The 21,156-nt window shown below is 36.5% G+C and overlaps 1 protein-coding gene across 1 annotated transcript in view; it reads left to right on the top strand.

Moving 5' to 3' along the window:
* PARD3B (par-3 family cell polarity regulator beta) overlaps positions 1–21,156 on the top strand; it is a 439,781-nt gene that overhangs the window by 196,548 nt on the left and 222,077 nt on the right. The window contains exons 6-10 of the mRNA XM_054173397.1: positions 4,162–4,248; positions 7,816–7,941; positions 11,067–11,422; positions 13,016–13,155; positions 13,860–13,988. Of these exons, the coding sequence (XP_054029372.1) occupies positions 4,162–4,248; positions 7,816–7,941; positions 11,067–11,422; positions 13,016–13,155; positions 13,860–13,988 (838 nt within the window). The remainder of the gene's footprint in view (positions 1–4,161; positions 4,249–7,815; positions 7,942–11,066; positions 11,423–13,015; positions 13,156–13,859; positions 13,989–21,156) is intronic.

Raw genomic sequence — 21,156 nt, 5'->3', positions numbered from 1 at the left:
ATTTCACCTGTGAGGTTCCTGCATCTGAGTGACATTTCTTTTGCCTTTTACGTGGCTGTGGTTAATAAAAATGCCACAAACCACGTTCAGAATATCAGCTGTACTTTTCTGTTTGCAAGGGAAACATTGACATCCTATGCTAGGAGAACTTTTTCAGATACAGCATCTTACTAATCTGTACCTTTTCTTACAAACATACGAGGAAATCAGTGATCTATTCACAGGGTTTTGCATCATCCTCTTGTGCCTGGATGAAGGTTTATGTGCAAATGTTAAGACTAAAATAGCAAAAGAGTATGATATTGGAATGATAAATACTTGATCTGTGTTTACTCAGGCAGTAGATTCTCATGACGTGCACATGACAAGTTTTGCCCAGTAGCCCATGCAGAAATCAGCTGTTTCCAAGGTACTATCTTTGGTATGGTGCAAAACAATTAATCAGCTTTAGGCTGTATTGACTACCTTCTCCAAGAGAAATCCTACCAGCATTCTCTTAGCATTTGCAATTGGTGAAGGTCAAACTGCCTTTGCAAACCAGGTCCTGCTGTAAAACTCCAAAACATTCATTTCTGGAGACAGGGGCCCTTTTAAACATCTCTCTGTTCAGTGGTTGAGACTGGTTCTTCAATACTATTGAGTAGTTTGCAGAAGAGCTTTCAGCTAACAGATCTTTCTCACTGTGTAAGTGACAAACGGTTACTTCTTCATCCAGTTTTCAGAAGAGGGAGCTGTAGTATTTGACAGCAAGGGCACTGCCAATCTGAAGATCAGACTGATTCAGACTGAATATGCACCACTGTATGTGCAGCACTCCATTTAAGTTTTACGTTCCATGTTACAAATGGACTGCTGTGCATGCTCAGTAGACACATGCGTGCATCTTCTCTCTCTCTCTCTCTTTGCTAAACTGCATTCATCAACATTTTTAATAATACGCATGACAAGCCTTCCTGACAAATGTGATAGACTGTAAAGAATCTGGCACAAATCAATAAACATCAAGCAATGAAGAATTTAAATCGTAAATGACAGCTTCTTCAGGTTAAAAATCAATAGTATAATGTCGAATGAGGTCTTGGATGCCACAGTCAAGTCATGCTAGGCACTGAGATCTGTGAGGGAAGGTGGCCAGTGTGAGTTCAAGAATCATGAGAGCCATGCTTCTAGTTGGGGTGAGCCATGCAGTTCTCACAAATTTCACTAAGATAAATACTTTTAAATAGTTCACTTATTTTGATTGCTGTAAGAATAGACCTATACATATTCTGTAGAACTTGAGTTGCAAACTCAGCAAGGAGGGTATTTTCTGAGGTAAAAGCTCATGCTATATAACATGCAAGAGACATTAGCAGTGTAGCCTGCTGAGGCACCCTCTGTGCATTGCTCACCAATGCTCCCAGTCACTTGCCCCAGCTAGCAATTGGACTGAAGGTCTTTTTTACTGCCTTGATAGCCAGACTTTTTTTTTTTTTTTTTTTAGTGCAAAATGCATTCAGGTTGCATAGAGTAGGTGTAAAATAGGAGTAGGGAATGTAATTTTTTCCTGATTTGGAGGTTTTTAATTTTCTTGAGTATTGCAGAAAAAATATGCATAAATTACCCTCTCAGTTGTCAATAATCACTGCTATCATCCAGCAGTGAAAGCTGTTTGCATTCTCCCACCCCCTTCTTTCAGTTTTTTTTAATTTGTCAAGCTAAGAGGTCCTGGCACCTTGGTGTCCCTTGTGTCCGTGGAGTTTAGTAATTAGCATTCTTAAAGCTCATCCTAATTTAGTATCTCATTTAGCCATGCCCTATTCCTGAATACTCTCTCCAATGTAATGTAAACTGTGAACCAAGGCAAAATAGTTCACTGCTGGAATTCAGCTATTCTGGTGGACATATTAAACCTGCTGGAAGATGGGCAGCATGAGTGAATGATGTCAAATTTTACCAAGTCTCTAACCTTTAAGGTTCTTAAGCCAAGAAATGTTCAAATCCCACATGTTTCGCTTTTTAATTTTTTAACTGTCAGGCTTTTATAGATATAAAAATAATAGTTCCTCAAAAATCTATAAAAGTTCTTGTGAAGAGCAGCTTTCTTCTGAGGTGGAATGGAGAATCACATTTGAGAATGAAAAGGCATTCTGACTCATAGATTCTTTGTTTAAAAGTATAATTCTAAAGTACCTTTAATATATATGTATACAGAGTGTACCCTTATTCTGGATATTTAGTATTTTAGTACATCTATGACTTTTAGGATATTCTGCAACATTTTTAGAAATAATGCACAATGTACCTGTGGGTTATTTGTTTTGACAAAGAAGGTTACTTTGTGTGTAGATTTCACGTTAGATTTAAAAATAAACTTGTATGTTTTCTTTGGCTTTGAGCCTACTTGTAACTCTGTGTGCATTGATTTAGTATGACAGCTAACCTGTCTGTTGTGATAGCCCTCAAAAAAATTCCCACTCTATTTTACAGTTGCTGAAGATGACATTTCTTTCCCTGGAGTGCTGAAGCAACATGGGGTTATCTGGGGACAGCTATTCTGAATTTTCCACGTACAAATGAAAGACCATTCACTACTTCTGATTATTTTCTGAATCTGTACTATTTGGCTACTTAATTTGCTTGTATGCATTGTTTCTATGGAAGTTCAAATGAAAGTATAAGTAGCCCTTTAATTTTTTATTTTGTGTGTGTGTATGTGTGTCTATTAAGAGAATTGGAGGAAGTAGAAGATGGAACTGAAAGAAGACTTAATTTCCTGTCCGTGCATTTTTCAAGTTTTTGGTAGCTACACTGATTAGCTTTTATGACCAGACCACGGGGAGCAAAGGGGAAAAACAAAACAAAAAGCCAGAAAGATTTTTCTGTTTGATTCCTGAAGAGAGGGGAATACAGGAAACAGACAAAAATAAATCAACAAATAGAACTGTCTGTTGATTGTGCCAGTGTTACAGCTAATAGTAACAGGAAAGTTTGTTATGTTGTAATTGGTGATGGTTTGTTGTTCAGAGTCTATCCACTTCGATTTTTTGGAATATATATTCATTCTAGTTTTAGCCTTTTTTGAAGAATAATTTATGAAAAACTCCTCCCCCAAACTCCCAACAAAACACCTCCCCACACACCTCCTCAAATTCCTAACCCAACAGAAAGCAGTACAGGCTTATTCCCAGTCCTATTACATATTTAGTTGACCAAGCTAAACATTATTGTGTATAGGGCATTTTGCTTCTGCTTATTCCTTATGCAGCTGGATAGAGGTTCTTACAATATTCCAGCATTTTTTAGCAAACAATGCCAGAATTTGGATCATTTGCAATAATTGTCCTTGTGAGAGGGCTTAGCTGTGCCATGTGTTTTTATATCCGTCTAATCTGGTGTAACTCTGTATTGCCACTTCAAAGGTGATCACAAATTCCTCCATTATACATGTGCATTTCTGCTGATTCTTGCATCACATCAAATGATCATAAGAGCATGTGTCAGTAAGATCAGTTAACTGGTCCCAGAGGAAGTTGTACTTGGAAGGGATGGGATGTTGCAGAAGAGTCAGTGTGGCCATCTTTCTCTTCTTTTCCATGTTTCACTTTTGTTGTACTTTTTATTACAATTTGTTTAGCTCTTTGTTTGTCATTGAGGTTGTATGCAGCTGAGGACAGAAAGTAATATATTTAAATATGATTTGACTAATCTGCTTATTGGCTTGATGTCCTTAATGTGTGATATTCATGTTTATAATGTGCCTACGTGGGGAAATTGAATGAAGCCGCTAATGTGGAGTTTAAATTAAGAACATGCAGAATAAACTTTTTTCCTTTTTTTTTTCCTTAAACTCCTCCTTACTGAAAAGCTTATTCTTTAATATTCTGGTTAATTTACTTAAGGGTAGACTTATGAAAATGCCTTGTACTTAGTGTCTTTCCCTTTCAAAGTACACAAGTATTAATCTAAAGAGAAAAACTAAATAATTTTACACCCCTTTTGCATTTCATTATATATTTCTGTGTTAGTGAACTCTGATTTGAATATACATAGAATAAACCAGGTTGGAAGAGACCTTCAAGAATATTTTCCCTACCCTTTCTGATGAACCAGGAATTTGTTCTAACATGGAGAAGTCTATGAAGAAACATAAAAGATGTGCTTTCCTCTGCTATTTTTCAGTGAAATGACAAAAACAGTGGAAATTTCTGGTGAAGGTGGACCCTTGGGAATACATGTAGTGCCCTTTTTTTCATCTTTGAGTGGAAGGTAAGATATTTCAAGAAATACATTAATGAAAGGATTTTAGTTGTGATTCTCTTCAAATATCTACTATTGAACCATAAGGAAAAGAAATGTTTTAAAGAGAATTGGTCTATAACACTGTCTTCCATTACAAAAATAATTACTAGTCTTAAGTTATATATGTATAAGACAATACCAACTCTTTATTCACATGGGTCCTTTTAATTGCCTCAGTTTTTATTCTCTGAATGGTAAGCTAGACTGTATGTAGAATAATGTTAATAGTAATGTGGGGGCCAGGGGAGTAGTTATTTTTTGTGGTGTTGTGTCGGTTTTGTATATGTGGGGGTTTTGTTTGTTTGCTTGCATTTGTTATTGCATGCTTTGTTTATTTTCCAGTTGGATTTCTCTCCATAGGCCTTTCCTTAGTGATGTATCAGACAAGAAAAGTCAAGAATTTTGCTTGCCTGGTCATGCCTCATATTTTTCAAGCCACTTTTCAGATTTGGTTGCATAGCTTTTATAAAATGTGCACTATACCATGAACTTCTCTTTGTCACAATACAATTACTTTAATTATAAATGATTTAACATAGTCTCTTGAGATCACAAAAGCCTATTATAGCAGCGTGCTCATATTGATGTACTGTAGTTAAGACTGTGTCAGCATTTTCATTCTGTTTTCCAAGCTTTGTAACTCAGATGTAAAAAAAAAATAAAGTAAAAAAAAAAGGAAAAAGAAAAAAAAAATCTGAGCTGAAATTTGACATACAGAGGCTTAGATAGAGAGTTAATTTGACACTGGCAGCCCTGAATAAGAGATGGGAAATTGTTAATGCCATAAATGACACTATGCTAAAATGGCTGCCTGTAATACAAAGACAATTATTGCAAAAAGCAAAAGTTGTCTTATTCTTAACTGTGTCTTACTTGTCAAGTTTCATGTGGGACAGAGATTGTGAAGGATTATAATGCCTTGTAAAGGTCTGTGTGAGTAAATGCTTTCTCTGGAAGATTTGAGTTTGTAAGTGACACAAATTCATTTACAATGTTTTATTTGCCAAAAGAGAAAATAGGTGTCCACCTGCTGCCTGGAAAATGTCATCACCACCTCAAGAAGAAAGTTGGTCTCCAGTGGGAACTGTAGGAGGTCTGCATTGTGTCCTGGGCTTTGCAGGCTGCCCATTTCTCTTGAGAAAGGCACTTGTGTTTGTTATAAAAATGAAATGAAATGCAGAAAACACTTCTTGCCATAAAGACTGTAGTGTTTACACTGTATTTCAAGATCATTAAGTAAAAAATGTGATGAAATTGCAAGCTATTAAAATCAGTAATTATTGTGACTGTAATACAGTTCTGTAATCACTGTGATGGATGTAGCTTTTAAAGATCTTCATGGAGAAAAAATGGAGTTCCATGGTATGCATTTCATGCATACTGATATGCCCTTATTTACAAATTCTTTTGGGGATCCCTCAGAGCAAACAAATTTTTGACAGATGGACTACTTGTTTAGACAGTTGTCTTAAAATTTTAATGACCCTTGGCTAGAACCATACCAATACCTTCATAAAAACACTAGTGTGACTTAAATGGCTCGTCCCTCTTATTTAATTAAGTCTGAGAGTGCTGTATAAATTTCAACTCATCATAACATCAGAAAGTACAGAAGAACATCTTCTATTTCTGTTAATGACAAGATAAAAATTATGATGGCATACTGGCCATGACTAACTTGGTCTGGTATTTCAGCTGTAAAGTTATCTTCTAATAAAGTAATTCTGGCTTTAGCCCAGTGCTGCTGCAGGGCAAAATTTTTCTGAAGGTAGTTAAAACATTATATTAAGGTACAAAATCTGAGTTTATACAGGAACTAAGAAAACGAATGGAAATAATTCCCTCCTTCCCCCTTCCTCCCCCTTCCCCCCCTTCCTTTAGCACTCAGATAAAAATTTAAAAGGAAATTAAAATTTAATAGTGCATTAAAATAATGCTAAAATTGAGGTTGTGGAAAAAAGTAATGGAGCAGTGAATTTAAGCTGCCAGAGGATATGTAGCTCAAGCCCTTCAGTCAGGTACTACAGTACTCACAACAGGTTTGAGGCAAGTGGGCAATGCTATTGCACTATATGGATGCAGCATCTAAACACAACAGGATCAGTGAGCAACTAACTTCATTTGTAATTTCTTTTATTTCTCTACTTGAATTGGTTTGCATCTTAATGTAATTCTCTTTAATTAGTTCTTAAGATTTAGGGGTTTGGTTGCCAGTACTTGGGTGCTTGTCATCATGAGGACAGTGGCCTCTCACCACCACTGCACCTTTGAATCCTTTAGTGAAGAGTAGTAGAGATTGCAAGAAAAATTTTATGTGAAAGATTAGATAATTATTTTTTCTGTGAGATATTTTGAACAAGTAATGTTCAGCAGGAGCCAAGTTTTCACTTTTATTTATGTCACATCAGTGTACTTTAAATTTTTAAACCTTAGTACACAGTAAATCTAAAGATATGCACGGTGAACATATCCCCATTTGAAATAGTTAATGGTGTGCTGTGAATCTGTTGAATGGCCTTAAGTACGAGACACAGCCATGAATCTGAGGAAAAACACAAGGCTTCTGTTTTGTGATTGGAGTGCTGGCACATTGGAAATTGGACATTAATATTTTATGGAGTATAACCAAGAGAAAATGGTATTTAAAGGTCATCTGTCTTTGATGGCAATGTGGTATGGAAATGCAGTATGGAAATGCAGTGGATAAAACTCGATTGTAAATTGTCTTCATAAATGCACAGTTGTCAGTATTTTTGAACGTTATACTGGTATCATTGGATATCTCTATGCTGAGCTGTAGTTTGTAATACAGAGATGGTCCAGGTATGTCAGAAATAGCCTAGCACTCCCAGCAGAGTTAGCCACACTGGTGTTTGCACCACCCATGCTTGTTCACTTAATTATCAGAAGTTTCTGTGCTGCACCTCACTTTCAATTTGGATATAACCAGCTACCAGACAACATAGGTTTTGATGTTCTGCTGCCCTCCTGCCCTGTGTCTGAGTAGCAATGCTTTCATATATCAAGGGGCTTTGGCAGCTGAAAAGTTTTGGAGACTTCTCAGATGTAGAAATAATGGTTATTTTTTAACCTTATTCTAATGTCTGTTTGGTTTGTTATAGTTGAGTTAGAAAATTACTTTTGATCTGTTTGTATTACTCTTCTGGAGGAATGCAATCTTACTTAATGACAGAAAAATATTGCATAAACTACTTTCATATTTTTAACTGGATGGGAAGATACAGTGTTTTCCTCTGTTTCCCCAGTCTAACCTACAGGACTTAATGCCTCCTGAAGTTCTAGCAAGTAGTATGGCATTAGCGTCCAGCAATTTCTCATGGTGTTTCTTGCAATCTCCTCCCTTTCATTTAAAGAGCAAGCTGGTAATCCTTTCTCTCTAAGTTAAGCACTTTGTAATGGTCTACTCTATCTCATCTCATACACAGTAGAGATTGATATCTTTTTAGTTTCTATAAATTCCTATCAGCAGAATAAGGACATTTTTAACTTCTTTTTTTTTTTGATTCCTTTTAGGATGCTAGGACTCTTCATCCGTGGTATTGAAGAAGATAGCAGATCTAGGCGTGATGGACTGTTCCATGAAAACGAATGCATTGTCAAGATTAACCATGTGGACCTTACAGATAAAACCTTTATGCAGTAAGTGCTGGTTTGCCAATACTTTTAACTAGCCAGGGTTATATACAATTATGCATTTATTAAGTGATTCAAATAAAGGGATTAATATTTATTTCAGATAAAATGCCTGTACAGTTGATTCCTGGCAGAAACCTCCAAATAAGGTGAAATTTGAGGAGAGAAATCTTACTGTATTCTTAGTGAACCTATTGTGCATCATTTTAACAGCAGTAAGTTTTTTAACAGTTACCCTCACTTCCCAATTCTTCCGTTACTTTTTCAATATTTTCTCTGTAATTTTGTCCTCATAAGACCTTCAGAATGAGCCAACATTGCAGCATGTTTTTCAATGCTCTTTTGCAAATGAAATAAGATATTTTTTGTGTGTGCTGCAGCTTTTTGAACATTTTTTTTCCTTAAAATACCGGTACTGTCAAACTATAATGAGTTGACCTAAATGGTGAGTCTCACCTGTTAGGACTTTTATTAAAAATCTGTTGACATTTATTATCTATCTCAAATTACTTTAAGTAACTGGGTGTTTGGATCAGTTCTGAATTAATGTGACTGCACAAAAGAATAGCCTCTCAAATTTCACAGATATTTGCTGTAGTATTTAAATAGTAATTTGTTTTTACTTTTAATCCGTATGTTTAGACAGCTGAGTGATTGTTTATAATATAAAAAAAACCCTGTTGAGATCTCAAGGGAGTTGAGGGTTAACTTTCTAAACAGTAAGCCAAATGTTCAAGGTTTCTCATCTAAAATTGGATACATAATTTCACTGTTAGAGATAAATATTTGCAAAATAGGTTCTTTTCAAAGCAGCGTAGTTCTGTAGTGTAGGTATTACCTCATTTCTGACGCTGCGTCTTTTGCCTCCTGGTAGCTTTTCAAGTTGCTCCTTTCTGTACGTTTGATGTTAAATGTGTTCTGCTGTGATATCACGCATGCCATTCTCTTCCCCCACGTAGAATGCTCCTACATAAGACACCAACTTAATCAGAAGTGTTGGCATCGTGTTAAAATGCCCATTGCCTCACCTGTGCAGTTATACAATAAATGTGTCCTTTTCAAATGAGATTTTGTCTGAATCAAAACCTTTTCTCTTTGCAAATGTGTTATCTCCTTTGTGATCTCTTCAGACTGTAACTAGACCTACAGAAGTTTTACGCTCATGAGATGTATGTGGCATCCACCTATTTTTCTGTAAGATTAGTAGATTTTGGGACAGTTAGAAATATTTCAGTAAACTTTCAAATTTTCCTTTAATATGAAAAATGCAAGACACTTCTCGTCCTGCAAGTTAGCGTAAAATTTTGGGAACTGGAATGGATAGTTGCAAAGAAAATTGTTAGTTTAGATTATCTTGTTAGATAATCTGTCATTGGGAAAGTGAGAGAAGTGACTGAAAGGTGATTCAGAGCACAGGCTAATATAATTGGTCTAAGTCACCTTTGTTGCCATAACAAGTAGTTGGTTACAGTGACACTGGATTGAAGGAGGAAAACTGGGCAGTGAGTACTCAACATCTCTTTGGGGATGGGCAAGCTCTGGCCTAGTCCCCACGACCTATTATATTGTTCTGCTGAAGTGCTTTTTAGAACACCCTTCTGCATCATCTCTCTTCTCTACGTTTTAGAGAATGGCTAAAGAAAGCTTTCCAGGTTGAAATTAATCCCAGTGAATAAGACTTCTGGTTTCCATCTGGCATGACATAACTGTAAGTCACCTGACAGAGGTCCAAGTTACAAAAATGAAACAATTGTAATGGATGTGATAACAATGTCACATCCATGTTAGTAGTCACAGCAATGACTGTTGACCTAGAAAATAGTCATCAGCTTTTCCTTTAAGAGGTAAATCTATTTACTAGTTTCAAACTGACATTTCTTCATAACCCTTGTGAAAGCTGATCTAACACTTAGCAAAGACCACTATATACAATCTCCCTTTTCAGCAGACTTCCTAGTGTGGTCCTTGATCAATGCTGCTTCTGCAGCTGTAATGGCACCAGCCTCCTTTCTGTATCCCCATGTTTTAAATAGTTCCATATATTGGGACTGTTGATCTGCTTTTTCATTTGCTGTTAATCTATTCAATTACATTCTGTTGTGTTGCAGAGTTTCTAGCACCTCTTTTAATTGAGTCCCTTATTTCTTTAAAGTATGCATTTGAGGTCTCAAGAAATGCAAATTTCTCCATCCATTATTTTTTCTCTTTGAAGTGCAGCAAGTTATTTTGCCCCTGAAGACTGCATTTAGGCTTTCCCATAGGATATCTTGAGTTATTTCCACCATTTTTTTTGTTTGAAGGAGATCTTATATTTTCTCTTTCATACATTTAGAATATTCATCTCCTGAAGCCTGAGTTATTAAATTTCCCTGTAACATATGACCAAGTAGCCTGAAAGATGTAATATGTTCCCAAGATGTGAGTAATATCTATCTGTTTATCCATTTATGTAGGAACACACAATTTTGCACCTTTTCAGTCAGCAGGTTCTTTTCTGATGTCTGCATATCCCATACCATCATCTTTTTCTGTTGTACCATTTGCCATCACAGTATTTCTTCTGAAGATGTTCATATATCCCATACCCTCATTCCTTTTTATTGCCCTGGAAACAGCAAGGAGTAGCATTAGGGATGATGAAAGGAATCTGAAGGGCAGTTAAGAAAAAATGGAATCTTGAGCTTGCTTAGAGTAGATGTATTCATCAGAGCAATTGGTCGTAAGTGCTCAGTGTGTCTCTATGACAACAGGAAAATAGGTAACAAACACTTGAAAAAAAACCAGCAAGCTATAACTTCAGAAGTCTTTTGATGAGCCTTTGCCATCAGAACTTCCCTTCCTGAATGTCCGCATGAAGAATGGTGTTCATTAGTTTATTCTGGCTTATGTGCTTTCATAGGTGCCTAGGAGTCCTGATGGATTTGCTGTTCCCACTTGAAATGTTAGGAAATGCTGTAGTTCAGAAATCATATTTCATGCATTCTTTTTAAAAAAGGGCACCTGTAGATATGAAGGTAAGGTTAGATCTTCATAATCGAGATTAAAACTTTGTCTTATTCTCTGTAAACAACCTCAAATTTTGCCCAAAATTTCCAGTTTGTCATGTGAGGTTTTGTACTTTTGTTTTAAAGGGCTCAGGACATTTTCCGGCAGGCAATGAAATTTCCGAGTGTCACCTTGGAAGTCCTTCCTCCATATAATCGAGAACAATATGAGAAGTCTGCTATTGCTCCTCTTTGTTTTCTGGATAATGAAGGCGTTCCAAAACCAAAGATTCCACCTCCCGTCCATCCAAAACCTGCTTTGAAAACAATTAGTCTTTCTGGAACAAGCAGCTTTGAGTCAGGTGTACAGGCAACACTACAACAAGCTAAGAGCCCCAACCTCCCACGTCTGGCTAGAAAGTTATCTTCTCCCTCACTGTCTCCTCTTATGGGCTTTGGCAATAAAAAAAATGCAAAGAAAATAAAGATAGACCTGAAAAAAGGTAAGTCTTTGGAGATGGTATGATTAATTCTGTTTCATGTTCTCTATAGTGATGCCTAAACTTTTAACTAAACTTTAACTGAACTAAACATTAAAAGTACAAACAAGTTATTTAAAAGCTCCCAAACATCCAGAAGATAAAGGATTTTAACAGAAATGTTCTCACCAATCAGCTTTCTTGTAAAGTTTAGACGGATGTTATCCAGATTTGCTGATTGTTTAAAAAGATCTTGGTTACTGATTATGTGGAAGATACTTCATTACCAACATCACCTTCAGAGAGGCTTCAGCCTTTTCAACAAGTAATTTGGACTGCCTGCTGGTGGCTTCTGTTATTTTTATTCAAATCTGCTAGCTGATCACAGCACTGTTACAAGATTATTTTAAAGATATATTTAAAAGTATATTCTGCTCTGTTCCATGTTATCCAAGAAGTTGACCAGAGGTTTACCTGTCTTTCCCTTTTTTACTACTGTTTTTTGTAAATGGTTCCTTTCTATCTGTATTCATTCAGTTCTTGGCAGGCTGAATTTTGTGTGTGTGTGTGCCTTTAATTACTGCTGCATGCAGCTGTCTGCCTTTGCATGGAGTGTAACAGGTTTATGCACATGTTCATAAAGTGTGCTTAAGCAGATCCCAATTAGCATTTATATTTTCTGTTTAATTTCTGTCTCTGATTTGACTGAGAGTTAAATTTGAGGCTAGAAGTGGCCCTTTTAAAAACTGCCTGTAACTTTATTCTTTTAACACATAATGAATGTAATCAAGTCATCATTTCTTAATTTTTTCTTATTTCTTAACTTAAATCGATCATTTTTACTTCTGAAGCCTTCAGCTTTGCATCAACAAAACCTGCTTCAGAATCTTCCACATTTCACATTAAATGCCTTTGATAGGGAAACAGCAAATTATTTATTTTTTAGAAGAGAGAAAACTGTCATGTGGGTAACAACCTGCTCAGTATAAAAAGATTTTTATGGACCCTACTATTCCTGGGTGATTTTGGTGGCTTTTAAGGAATACCTGCTAACAAGTGATGTTACTCCCCTATTACTTGTTAAAACGTTGATCTGTTAACAGTTTACATTGTTTTTTTCCAAGCAGCAAACAACTTCACTAATGGAAGCTTTGAAATGTTACTTTATCCTTTCTTAACAACATGTTGTCAGCTGCTTTTGCATTCAAATCGTGACATTTTCCACAATCCACCAAGTTTCAGCTAAAAAAAGGACTGGTAAATTATGTTTGTGCTCTGATTTGTTTCAAAGACTATTGACATTAATGTAAAGGCTGATACTTAAACTACCTAGAGACAAAGTAAAATACAATAAAAAATAGATTTTGCTTGGTTTGTATTTTTGTGGGCTATCCGAAAGTATTTACATCTGTAGCAGCTGCAGAAAGATTTGAGCATGTGTTTTGACACTGATAGGCCATGCAGAAAATAGGCTCCTGTTTACAGCTTTTTGTTGGCTGTTTTTTGAATAGCTAACCTGAGTGATTGTGATACATTGCTGATGCTGTTTACTTAATTCTAATGATTATCTTTTGCTCGTTGAAATTGATGTTGGGAGTTCTTTACCTGACCTTCTAGGTCCAGATGGACTTGGTTTCACTGTGGTCACAAGAGACTCTTCAGTACATGGTCCTGGTCCAATTTTTGTGAAGAATATTTTGCCAAAAGGTGCAGCAGTAAAAGATGGCCGTTTGCAGTCAGGAGACAGAATCCTGGAGGTTAGAATAAACATCCTTTGTATTTGCATTGCTGAGTATTGATCACTGGTTTTGGAATAAGTAATTAATTTCCTTATATATGCTATTAGTGCATGGTATTGGAAAATAAGAAGTCTAAAAGTCTCATGGCTTTTGTACTGTTTATCAACAGATATTTTATACTGCAACGTGGAAAGAGGTGCTTTTCACAAAGCAGTTGAATGTATCATTTTAGAAACAAAATCTATCTTGCCTCTTCAGCCGTGTCCAAAAATCTCTGATTTAATATCAAGATAGAGAAGTGCTCATTTTAAGGCAATTTTGCTCAAATCAGTCTGTTTAAAACTTTCAGAGATCCTGTGACTTACAATCTCATTATCTAATGGGTTATTTCTACTTACTAACCTCAAAAAGCTCTTGAGGTAAACAGTTTTAATACTTAGGTCTTGTTTCTGTACTTCTCATCTTCAAAGTGCTTTACAAACTAATTAAGCCTTCAGAAACCCCTTGCACTGTGGGTAAGTACTACAGAGAGGCTTGAACAGACGGTGAAAATGAGGGGAAAAAGGCTAAGTGGTTTCTGCAGGGCCAAAGGGGAAGACATTGTGGGAGCTGTTGATAATTCTTTGCAGTCATTCACTGAATGACACCTGTGTTAAGGGGAAAAGGACAAAAGAGAGCCATATTCGTGGATATGACATCCTTAGTTCTTTTGTGTCTGGTAGGTGAATGGACGGGACATTACTGGCAGGACACAGGAGGAGCTGGTAGCTATGCTGAGGAGTACAAAGCAAGGGGAAACTGTTTCTCTGATAGTGGCTCGTCAGGAGGAGGCCTTTCTACCTCGAGAACTGGTAAACTTGTTTTTTCCGAAAGAGTGATATTGAAACAATTCCATGTTTTAAAACTAGCTCAAAAAAAAGAAATGAACTGCTGTTGGCTGGGAAACCCATTGAAAGGTAACTGTGTAAGGCTTGTTTGAGAAGTATTTATACTTGCAGGTGATTTTAAGAGATGTTTGATTTTTATCTCCTTTAAATGCAATTCCACACAATCTGATTTTTCATCCCCAAAATGACATCACTCACAGGGGAATATTGTAAATTAATTTTGTAATTGTGAGGTCAAACATGAATGAAAATGGATTTTTCTCTTTCAGAAAACGAACAAACTTTAAATAAAAAAAATTAAACTTCAAACCAAAGTTTAAGGTTCATGTAATGAGTCTTGCAGCTTATCAGTAACAAAATAGTGAGGATGGCTGCCTCCAGGAGATGCTTCTCCTAAGCCAGGCCCCAAACTGCAGGAGTGGTAAGGAATAGAATTCTACTACAGTCCTCACAAATTTTGGAAGTAAACTGGCCTTTGACTTAATAGGCTCTTGCATGTCTAATTCTCTTCTATCTGAAGTGCTTGATTTTCACTTTCTAGATTTTTTTAAATGCTTGACTGAAACCGTTCTCTTTTCTCTGACATAGACAGAGGATGACTACATTAGCTTATAAGTGCTATCTCATACATGTGTGTTTCCCCTCAAAGAAGGTCATCTCTTTGGTTGCCTCTTCCTTATCTTGATTGATGGCTATACTTGACCTTTCATTAAGAAATTCTCAGGATAAAGGAAGGACAGCATTTCCTGCTTTTGTCTCATTTTATCTCCTTTTAAAGGACACAAACTGCCATAATTCTTTACTTAAGATGCCACCTTGCTTTTCCTTTTTCTTTAGACTGTTAGCTACAGTGAGATCTTCCACAGAAGCACTTCATTATGTTTCCTCACAAAACACTGCTGACAGTTTTCCTCTTTTCCTTGTCAGCAGATGGACCTTGTTGAAGTAAGGGTGTGTTGCCCATGGTAGAATAAGAAGCTGTAGGGGAGTTCAGATTCTCTCATGTGAGCCTTTCCTCTTGTGCCACTGGTGCCCACTTTTTCCTGTAATAGAGCAATTTTGAAGTGTCCTGACCAAACTACTTTTGTTTTCATTTTCCTTTTCTATTGTGCAATTTTTAAGGAATATTATGGCAGATTGTTTTCAGCCTTTTAATTGGTGATTCCCAAAGCACTGAAGTCAGTCATTGTAATGCTCTTTTTTAGTAAGCCCTGAGCTGTGGGGTCAGTGTCTGTGTGGATCAGAGGGAAATTTCTGAGACTGAAAGTACTAAATTATCTATTATATTTAGGATTTCTTTTGTTCTAGAAGTTCTTCTAAATAAGAGATCATTTTTTGAAAAGGCTTTCCATTAACACTTTTTCATGTGTTTTTTTTGAAGTTATAATACACATTGCTATGCAGTTGTGCTTTTAAGTATTTATTCTTTTGAATCTCCTGTTCCCCAACATTATACATTACTGTACATTGCAGTACAGATTCTCTTGGAAATCACTAACAGTGTGTGGGTATGAAAGACTGGAAGAGTCTAAAACCTGTTATAATTTTTACCTGCCACAATTGCCTGCTATTAAATGGTAGCCCCTACAGCAAGGATTAACTACTTTTCTAAAGGTGACTTACTTATGACTGGTGTGATAGAAATCCAGAAAGGAGCCACATTTATCCTGCTGGCTTGACCTTCGCCTAGATTGCTTTCTCTGTGAAAGAATGATGCACAAGTGATGGCCCTCACTGTAACCGTGATAATATGTGAATTCTAATATTGTTCTGTGTTTCATATTATCCCAACAAAGTACAATATAATATGAATGTGAGTTACTGAACTACATTAGATAATTTCTTGGCAGCAGCTCTGCTAAATTAAAAAGCTTTTCAGCACATCTGTTTGGTAGCTCATGGCAAATGGGTACGTTACCATACCACTAAGCTACCAGATGTTGATACTAACATGATGCTTGTTAGAATTCATCCCATGTCTGAGAACAGTCCCAGCAAAAATAAAACAAAATAAATGAAAACTGGGGGTGGGGGGTTGGTTGGTTGTGTTTAGCTTTATCCATGATATTACATTGCACTAATCCTCTGCTACTTCCAAAGTTACAGTGCTGTTTTGATCAAAGAAGAGGGAAAAAAAAGCCAGCACTTTAAATGTTTGGTTTTGGAAGGAAAGGTAGCAGATAATGCAGTATTTTTCAAGGACAGCTGTAACTGAATGCTCTAGCTATGTAACATGCATGCAGAGTTTACCTAAGTACTTGGGAGTTTTCTTAATACCTGGCTGCAAGAAAGTAATTGCTTTATATCAGATTCATTCTTGATTTGAGCAGTTCTCTAGGGACTGTAGTCTGAGAAGCTGTTTTCTTTAGATTCCTTGTTACCTGTTACAAGCAAAAAGAGAGGGACCACTTAGTAAACACGCATACTCCCCACAGCTCTGAAAGTTGGACCCACTAGAGACCATGCACAAAACCACTTTTGAGCATGTTGCTGCGCTAGAACTGGGTTCCTACATTGATTGCTGGAGAGATTTGATTGCTGAACAGGCACAAAGCAAATAATGTAACAAAGTAACAGTAAGTGGCATTTGGTTGCCTGAGTCCATAATGTCATTTGCCTTTCCTTGTAACAAAGCTGTGAGTTGGAGAAAGCTTGATCTCATGAGTAGTTTCTCTTCAGTAAGCTAGATGTGAGCACAGTTTGGGGATTTCATCAGTCATCTATGCTGATGAGTTGCTAGCAGGTAGAAGAATATATTCAGAGTAGCAAACCACACCAGCCAAGAGGGAAATGTGATCTGGGTGAGGATGAATCAGGGTTGCAAACAGGCATTATTGAATTGTAGGGAATTAGGGCTTCAGTTACACTAGCCCCTGCAACATCTGAGAGCTGTACAGTTACATTGTTTGCACACAATGAGGGAATAAAATAGAAACCCCAATCTTTGTAGTGTTGTTACTGCTTTCAGGAAAAATAAAAGGAGGATCTAATGAGATTTTGTTGGGCCTTTTTTAATTGAAGCAGATCATGAAGTAGAATTTGGATCAGCCACAGGCTGTTCTTCTTATTATCCAGTTAGCCAAATGTTCCCAGTAATTCATGCCAGCTGTTGACAATGTAGCAGCTGAGTAAGGAGCTGACTCCAAACTCAGGGGAAGGTCTTGATTCACTTTATTACCACAGCCTACAGAGTGGCCAGTGATTAGTGCATTTTTCAAGGTGCATTTGGGTTTTAAACTGTGTAACACGGATAATTTTCTAAAGAACAGTGAATATTATAGAAAGAAACTGGCTTAATGGAACAGGTTTGGATTTTCCAGTTCTTACCAAAGTAAATAGAATACATATCAAACCATGACTGTATTCAGTTGTGTTTTGAAAATGCAATGTTTTGATCATGTGTATTTGTTGCATCTTGTTTTTTTTTCTCCACGGAAAATGTGAGATCTGAAGGTGCCATTTCTTGTAATAATGATATAAAGATCATTTGCTCCTGCTTCTATTTCTTTATCCTCACATTGATAAAACAGACAAAGCTACTTGAGTAAGAACAGCTCTGATGTTACCCATACTGCACCATGACCCTATGCAATTCTTTTTTGCTATTTTTCATGAGCCTTGAGAATAGTGGATGTGGCACACATAAGCAGAGGGATGTGCATTTTTCTTTACGTTAAAGCACATACTTACAGAGTAAGCTTTGCATGTGCTTTATCTTTTTGTATTTTAAGATATCTTTGACTTACCAGTTTTAATTGTAATCACTATTTTTATGGTTTCCTTGCATATTCACTGATCCCTTGAAGAGTGGAGGAAGAAAGGAAACAAGCCAACATTTTTAGAATAAAAGCTAAAAGAACATATATATATATATAAAACATAGATAATGTAGTGGTTGGTCTTTAACTCTAAGGTTTTTGACACATATGATAGAGGACAGAAGGAAGCAGGATGGGTTGCACGCTAAATTTAGCATGTTTTTTTCTGATTATCATGTGATTGACTTCTATGTTTCAGCCTTCCCCTAATTAAATCCTTACTATATCTTGAACTCCTCTGCCTGAAGGGGAACTTATTTGCCTAAAGTGTTGTCTTTTTGTTTTTAATAGTCAAAGCCTAATTTCTGTTACCTCCTTCTAATTTTTTCTTGCCTTTTTATGTGCTGGAAGTAACAGGTGAAATTTCAACCCAGACTGAATCATTTTTGCACCTGTCTTTGTAGGTCAAAACAATTATTCTAGTGCTCAATTAAACACAAATCATCAACTAATTTCAGTCAGAAAGTGGTTCCAATAAATGCCAATTCTCTGTGGTGTTATGTCTATTGAAAGAGAGAAGAATCTGATAGGCAACAATAAAAAAGAGAGGTCAGTATACTTATATCGGATTTCAGTAGCGTACACAAGATTCGGTTCTCATTCTGCATACAAAGAAAGATATTGTGAATCCATGTGGGACCTTTCATCTTGAATAACTATAAGCAATGAAATCCCTGGGTTTTTTTCAAGAACTTTCTTGAAGAAAAGTGTTACCTTTTGTGCTCGTAGAGTCTTTTTAGAGTAGTTGAGAAATAAGTGTAGGTTGTGTCTACACAAATGTATGTTTTTAGAGTGAAAATGTTATGGAGTGCAGCTCCTCAAAAGTTTTCAGTTTTCATTATGTATTTCAGAAGATATTTACTAGCTCATCACATCTTATAGGACTGGAAACTGCACTGAGGTTTGTTGATTAGTTACTGGGCTCGCTATTAAAAAAAACAAACAAAAACCCACCACAAAACAAACCAAAAAAAACCCCACCACACCAACCAAAACCAAAACCCACCAAACACGAGATCAATGGATTCAACAATTCTGCAATGGCAGAATGAGCTCTCGTATGCTGTGAAGTGCCAATATAGCTACCAACAGAGCAGACACATTTACTGTGCTTTTCAGTGTGATAGTAGTAGTCAGCTTTTTCGAGGCTGCACAGACCTTATTGCATCTGGTCTACTATTGCTTTCTCTGTCAAGCCCATCAAAGTGCTGTGATTCAGCATTTGTCTTTCAGATCTTGCTCTTCCTATTTTCTGGCAATATGAGGAACCTTAGAAGAATGGCTTAAAAGCTCTAGTCATAGCAATCATTGCCTGAAAGAACCTCTGATGGTGCTCTGCCTGCTGGTAAAGAAAAAGAGTGGAGAGAAAAGTAAGGAGAGAAAAGCATAATGTTACTCGTACCATGAGACATTGTATTTGCTTTCAGGATTACTGCCCAAAACTCCCAAAATTTGAGGAACCCTACCTCAGAGCACAGGAAAATGGGAACTGTTTATTTGATAGCATCAGTCTCAGCTGTGGTGTTGTCTAAAATTGTTTGGCAACCTACTTTAATCTATGAAATCAGGTAGGTATACATCAGAATACAGGCATACAAAATCTAACTGAACAGAAATGAATCTTCATACATTTTAGATGCATTTATACAGATTTGCAGTGGCAGTGTTTAATAAAATCAAAGTATCTTGGCAATTCTTAAATCTTGCTGACAACTGTAGTACCCTGCCATTTATGGGGGTCACCAGATTTATTCTGTCTACCATATGAAAATTTTCAAAAGTCTCTCTGCTGTAGACTTCGTGAAAAAAAAATCCTAAGCTGACTTCACATACAAGATATGCATGTGGTGTTTGAAATATACAAAGAATTATGCACTGCTTATTGCTTTGTTATTGTCCCTTCACTCAATTCACTGGTTATTGTTTTAAAGAGTTGGATTTGTACATCACAGTGTTGTGACATGTTTACCCTGAATATGTTCTAAAACTCTACAGGTACAACAAATCTAAATTCAACCTGAAAATATCATGCAGTCTCAATCTTCAGGAAGTGATAACATTTTAGGATCTAGGTGGCAGGGTATATTAACTGTATAAGGCTACAGCTCAGTAGGGTGCTTAAACACATGGCTAACCCCATACAAGGGGTGAAAATTGGTGTTTTCACAGTGGGGCATACCTTGATTGAGGACAGAACTAGTTAATTTTTCTCCCTGTTTTCTACAGTTATGTAACTTTTAAAAGGTTAAGTAAGACTGCATTATTGAAAGTCGAAGAGCAATGCCACACTGAATTGCAAAGCTCTTTTGCAAGGACAATCCATTTCCTGGGATAAAACTTGCTATGGGATCTCAAATAGGCATGTCAAGCATACTGGAGAATCTCCATTTTTTAGGTGCCCTGTGATATCGTATAATAAACTGTGAAAGGCAATGTATCTGTCTTGGATGAAAAGCTGAATCTAGTTTTGTCAATTTTCAAAGCTATAATTCCAGAGAGTTGACATAATTCAAACCAGAACCATTCTATCTAATATGACACAAATTTGTAGTGTACAGTGTTAATATAAAAAGTATCCAAGTACCGTGTAATACATCTCCACGGATTTGCTATTGCCTTCTTTGTCTTCTCAGGGTGTGCCATTAGTGACCATTTGGTTTTTATTGCAGTACAGAATACAGATGATTTTAAAGGAGCCAATATGAAAGCATCTGTCAAAAATACTAAAGATGAATATGTGTAGCAGTGAGTTCAGTTATTTACTAGATTGTGACAAGATTACAGCAGTGCATTGCCTTTGAGTATTATTTTCAAGATTGTTACTATTTATCTATTGCAAAATACAGTGTAGATTTTATAGTGAGTGAATGACTGAGCTGTCAGCAAAGCATTTCCTAATTGTGCCTAATCTCTTGGAAAGAACATAGAGGATAGTGGAAATAAAGAGGAAATAAGGAGTTTTCTTCTTACAAGCTTTTGTGCCAGTAATAGTTATGTGGTGCCACAGTTTAAATACTGCTCTAATTTTTACAGGGTTTTAGGTTTAGTTTTGGGGGTTTTTGGGTGTTTTTTTTTTCTTTTTCAGAAAATAATTGCATAAGCATGTAAATGTTATTTTCTTCATAAGCCTTTGAAAATAACTCTCCTGGGTCTCTTGCCTTTTGCTCTCAGCTTTGAATGGCACTCAAGGGAGTTGGCATCTCTTATCAGAAACGAGCAGACAGGCAAGGGGCAGCTAGCATATTGGGAGACTATAATAGTGTGTTGGTCAAGGGCACCAGGCAGGTACTGAAAGGTCTCTTGTGTTAAACAAA

The sequence above is a fragment of the Dryobates pubescens genome, chromosome 2 (genome assembly GCF_014839835.1).
Source record: "Dryobates pubescens isolate bDryPub1 chromosome 2, bDryPub1.pri, whole genome shotgun sequence".
Taxonomy (NCBI): domain Eukaryota; kingdom Metazoa; phylum Chordata; class Aves; order Piciformes; family Picidae; genus Dryobates; species Dryobates pubescens.
Note: the sequence above shows the minus strand (reverse complement) of the source record. Positions and strands in the feature narration are given on the sequence as shown.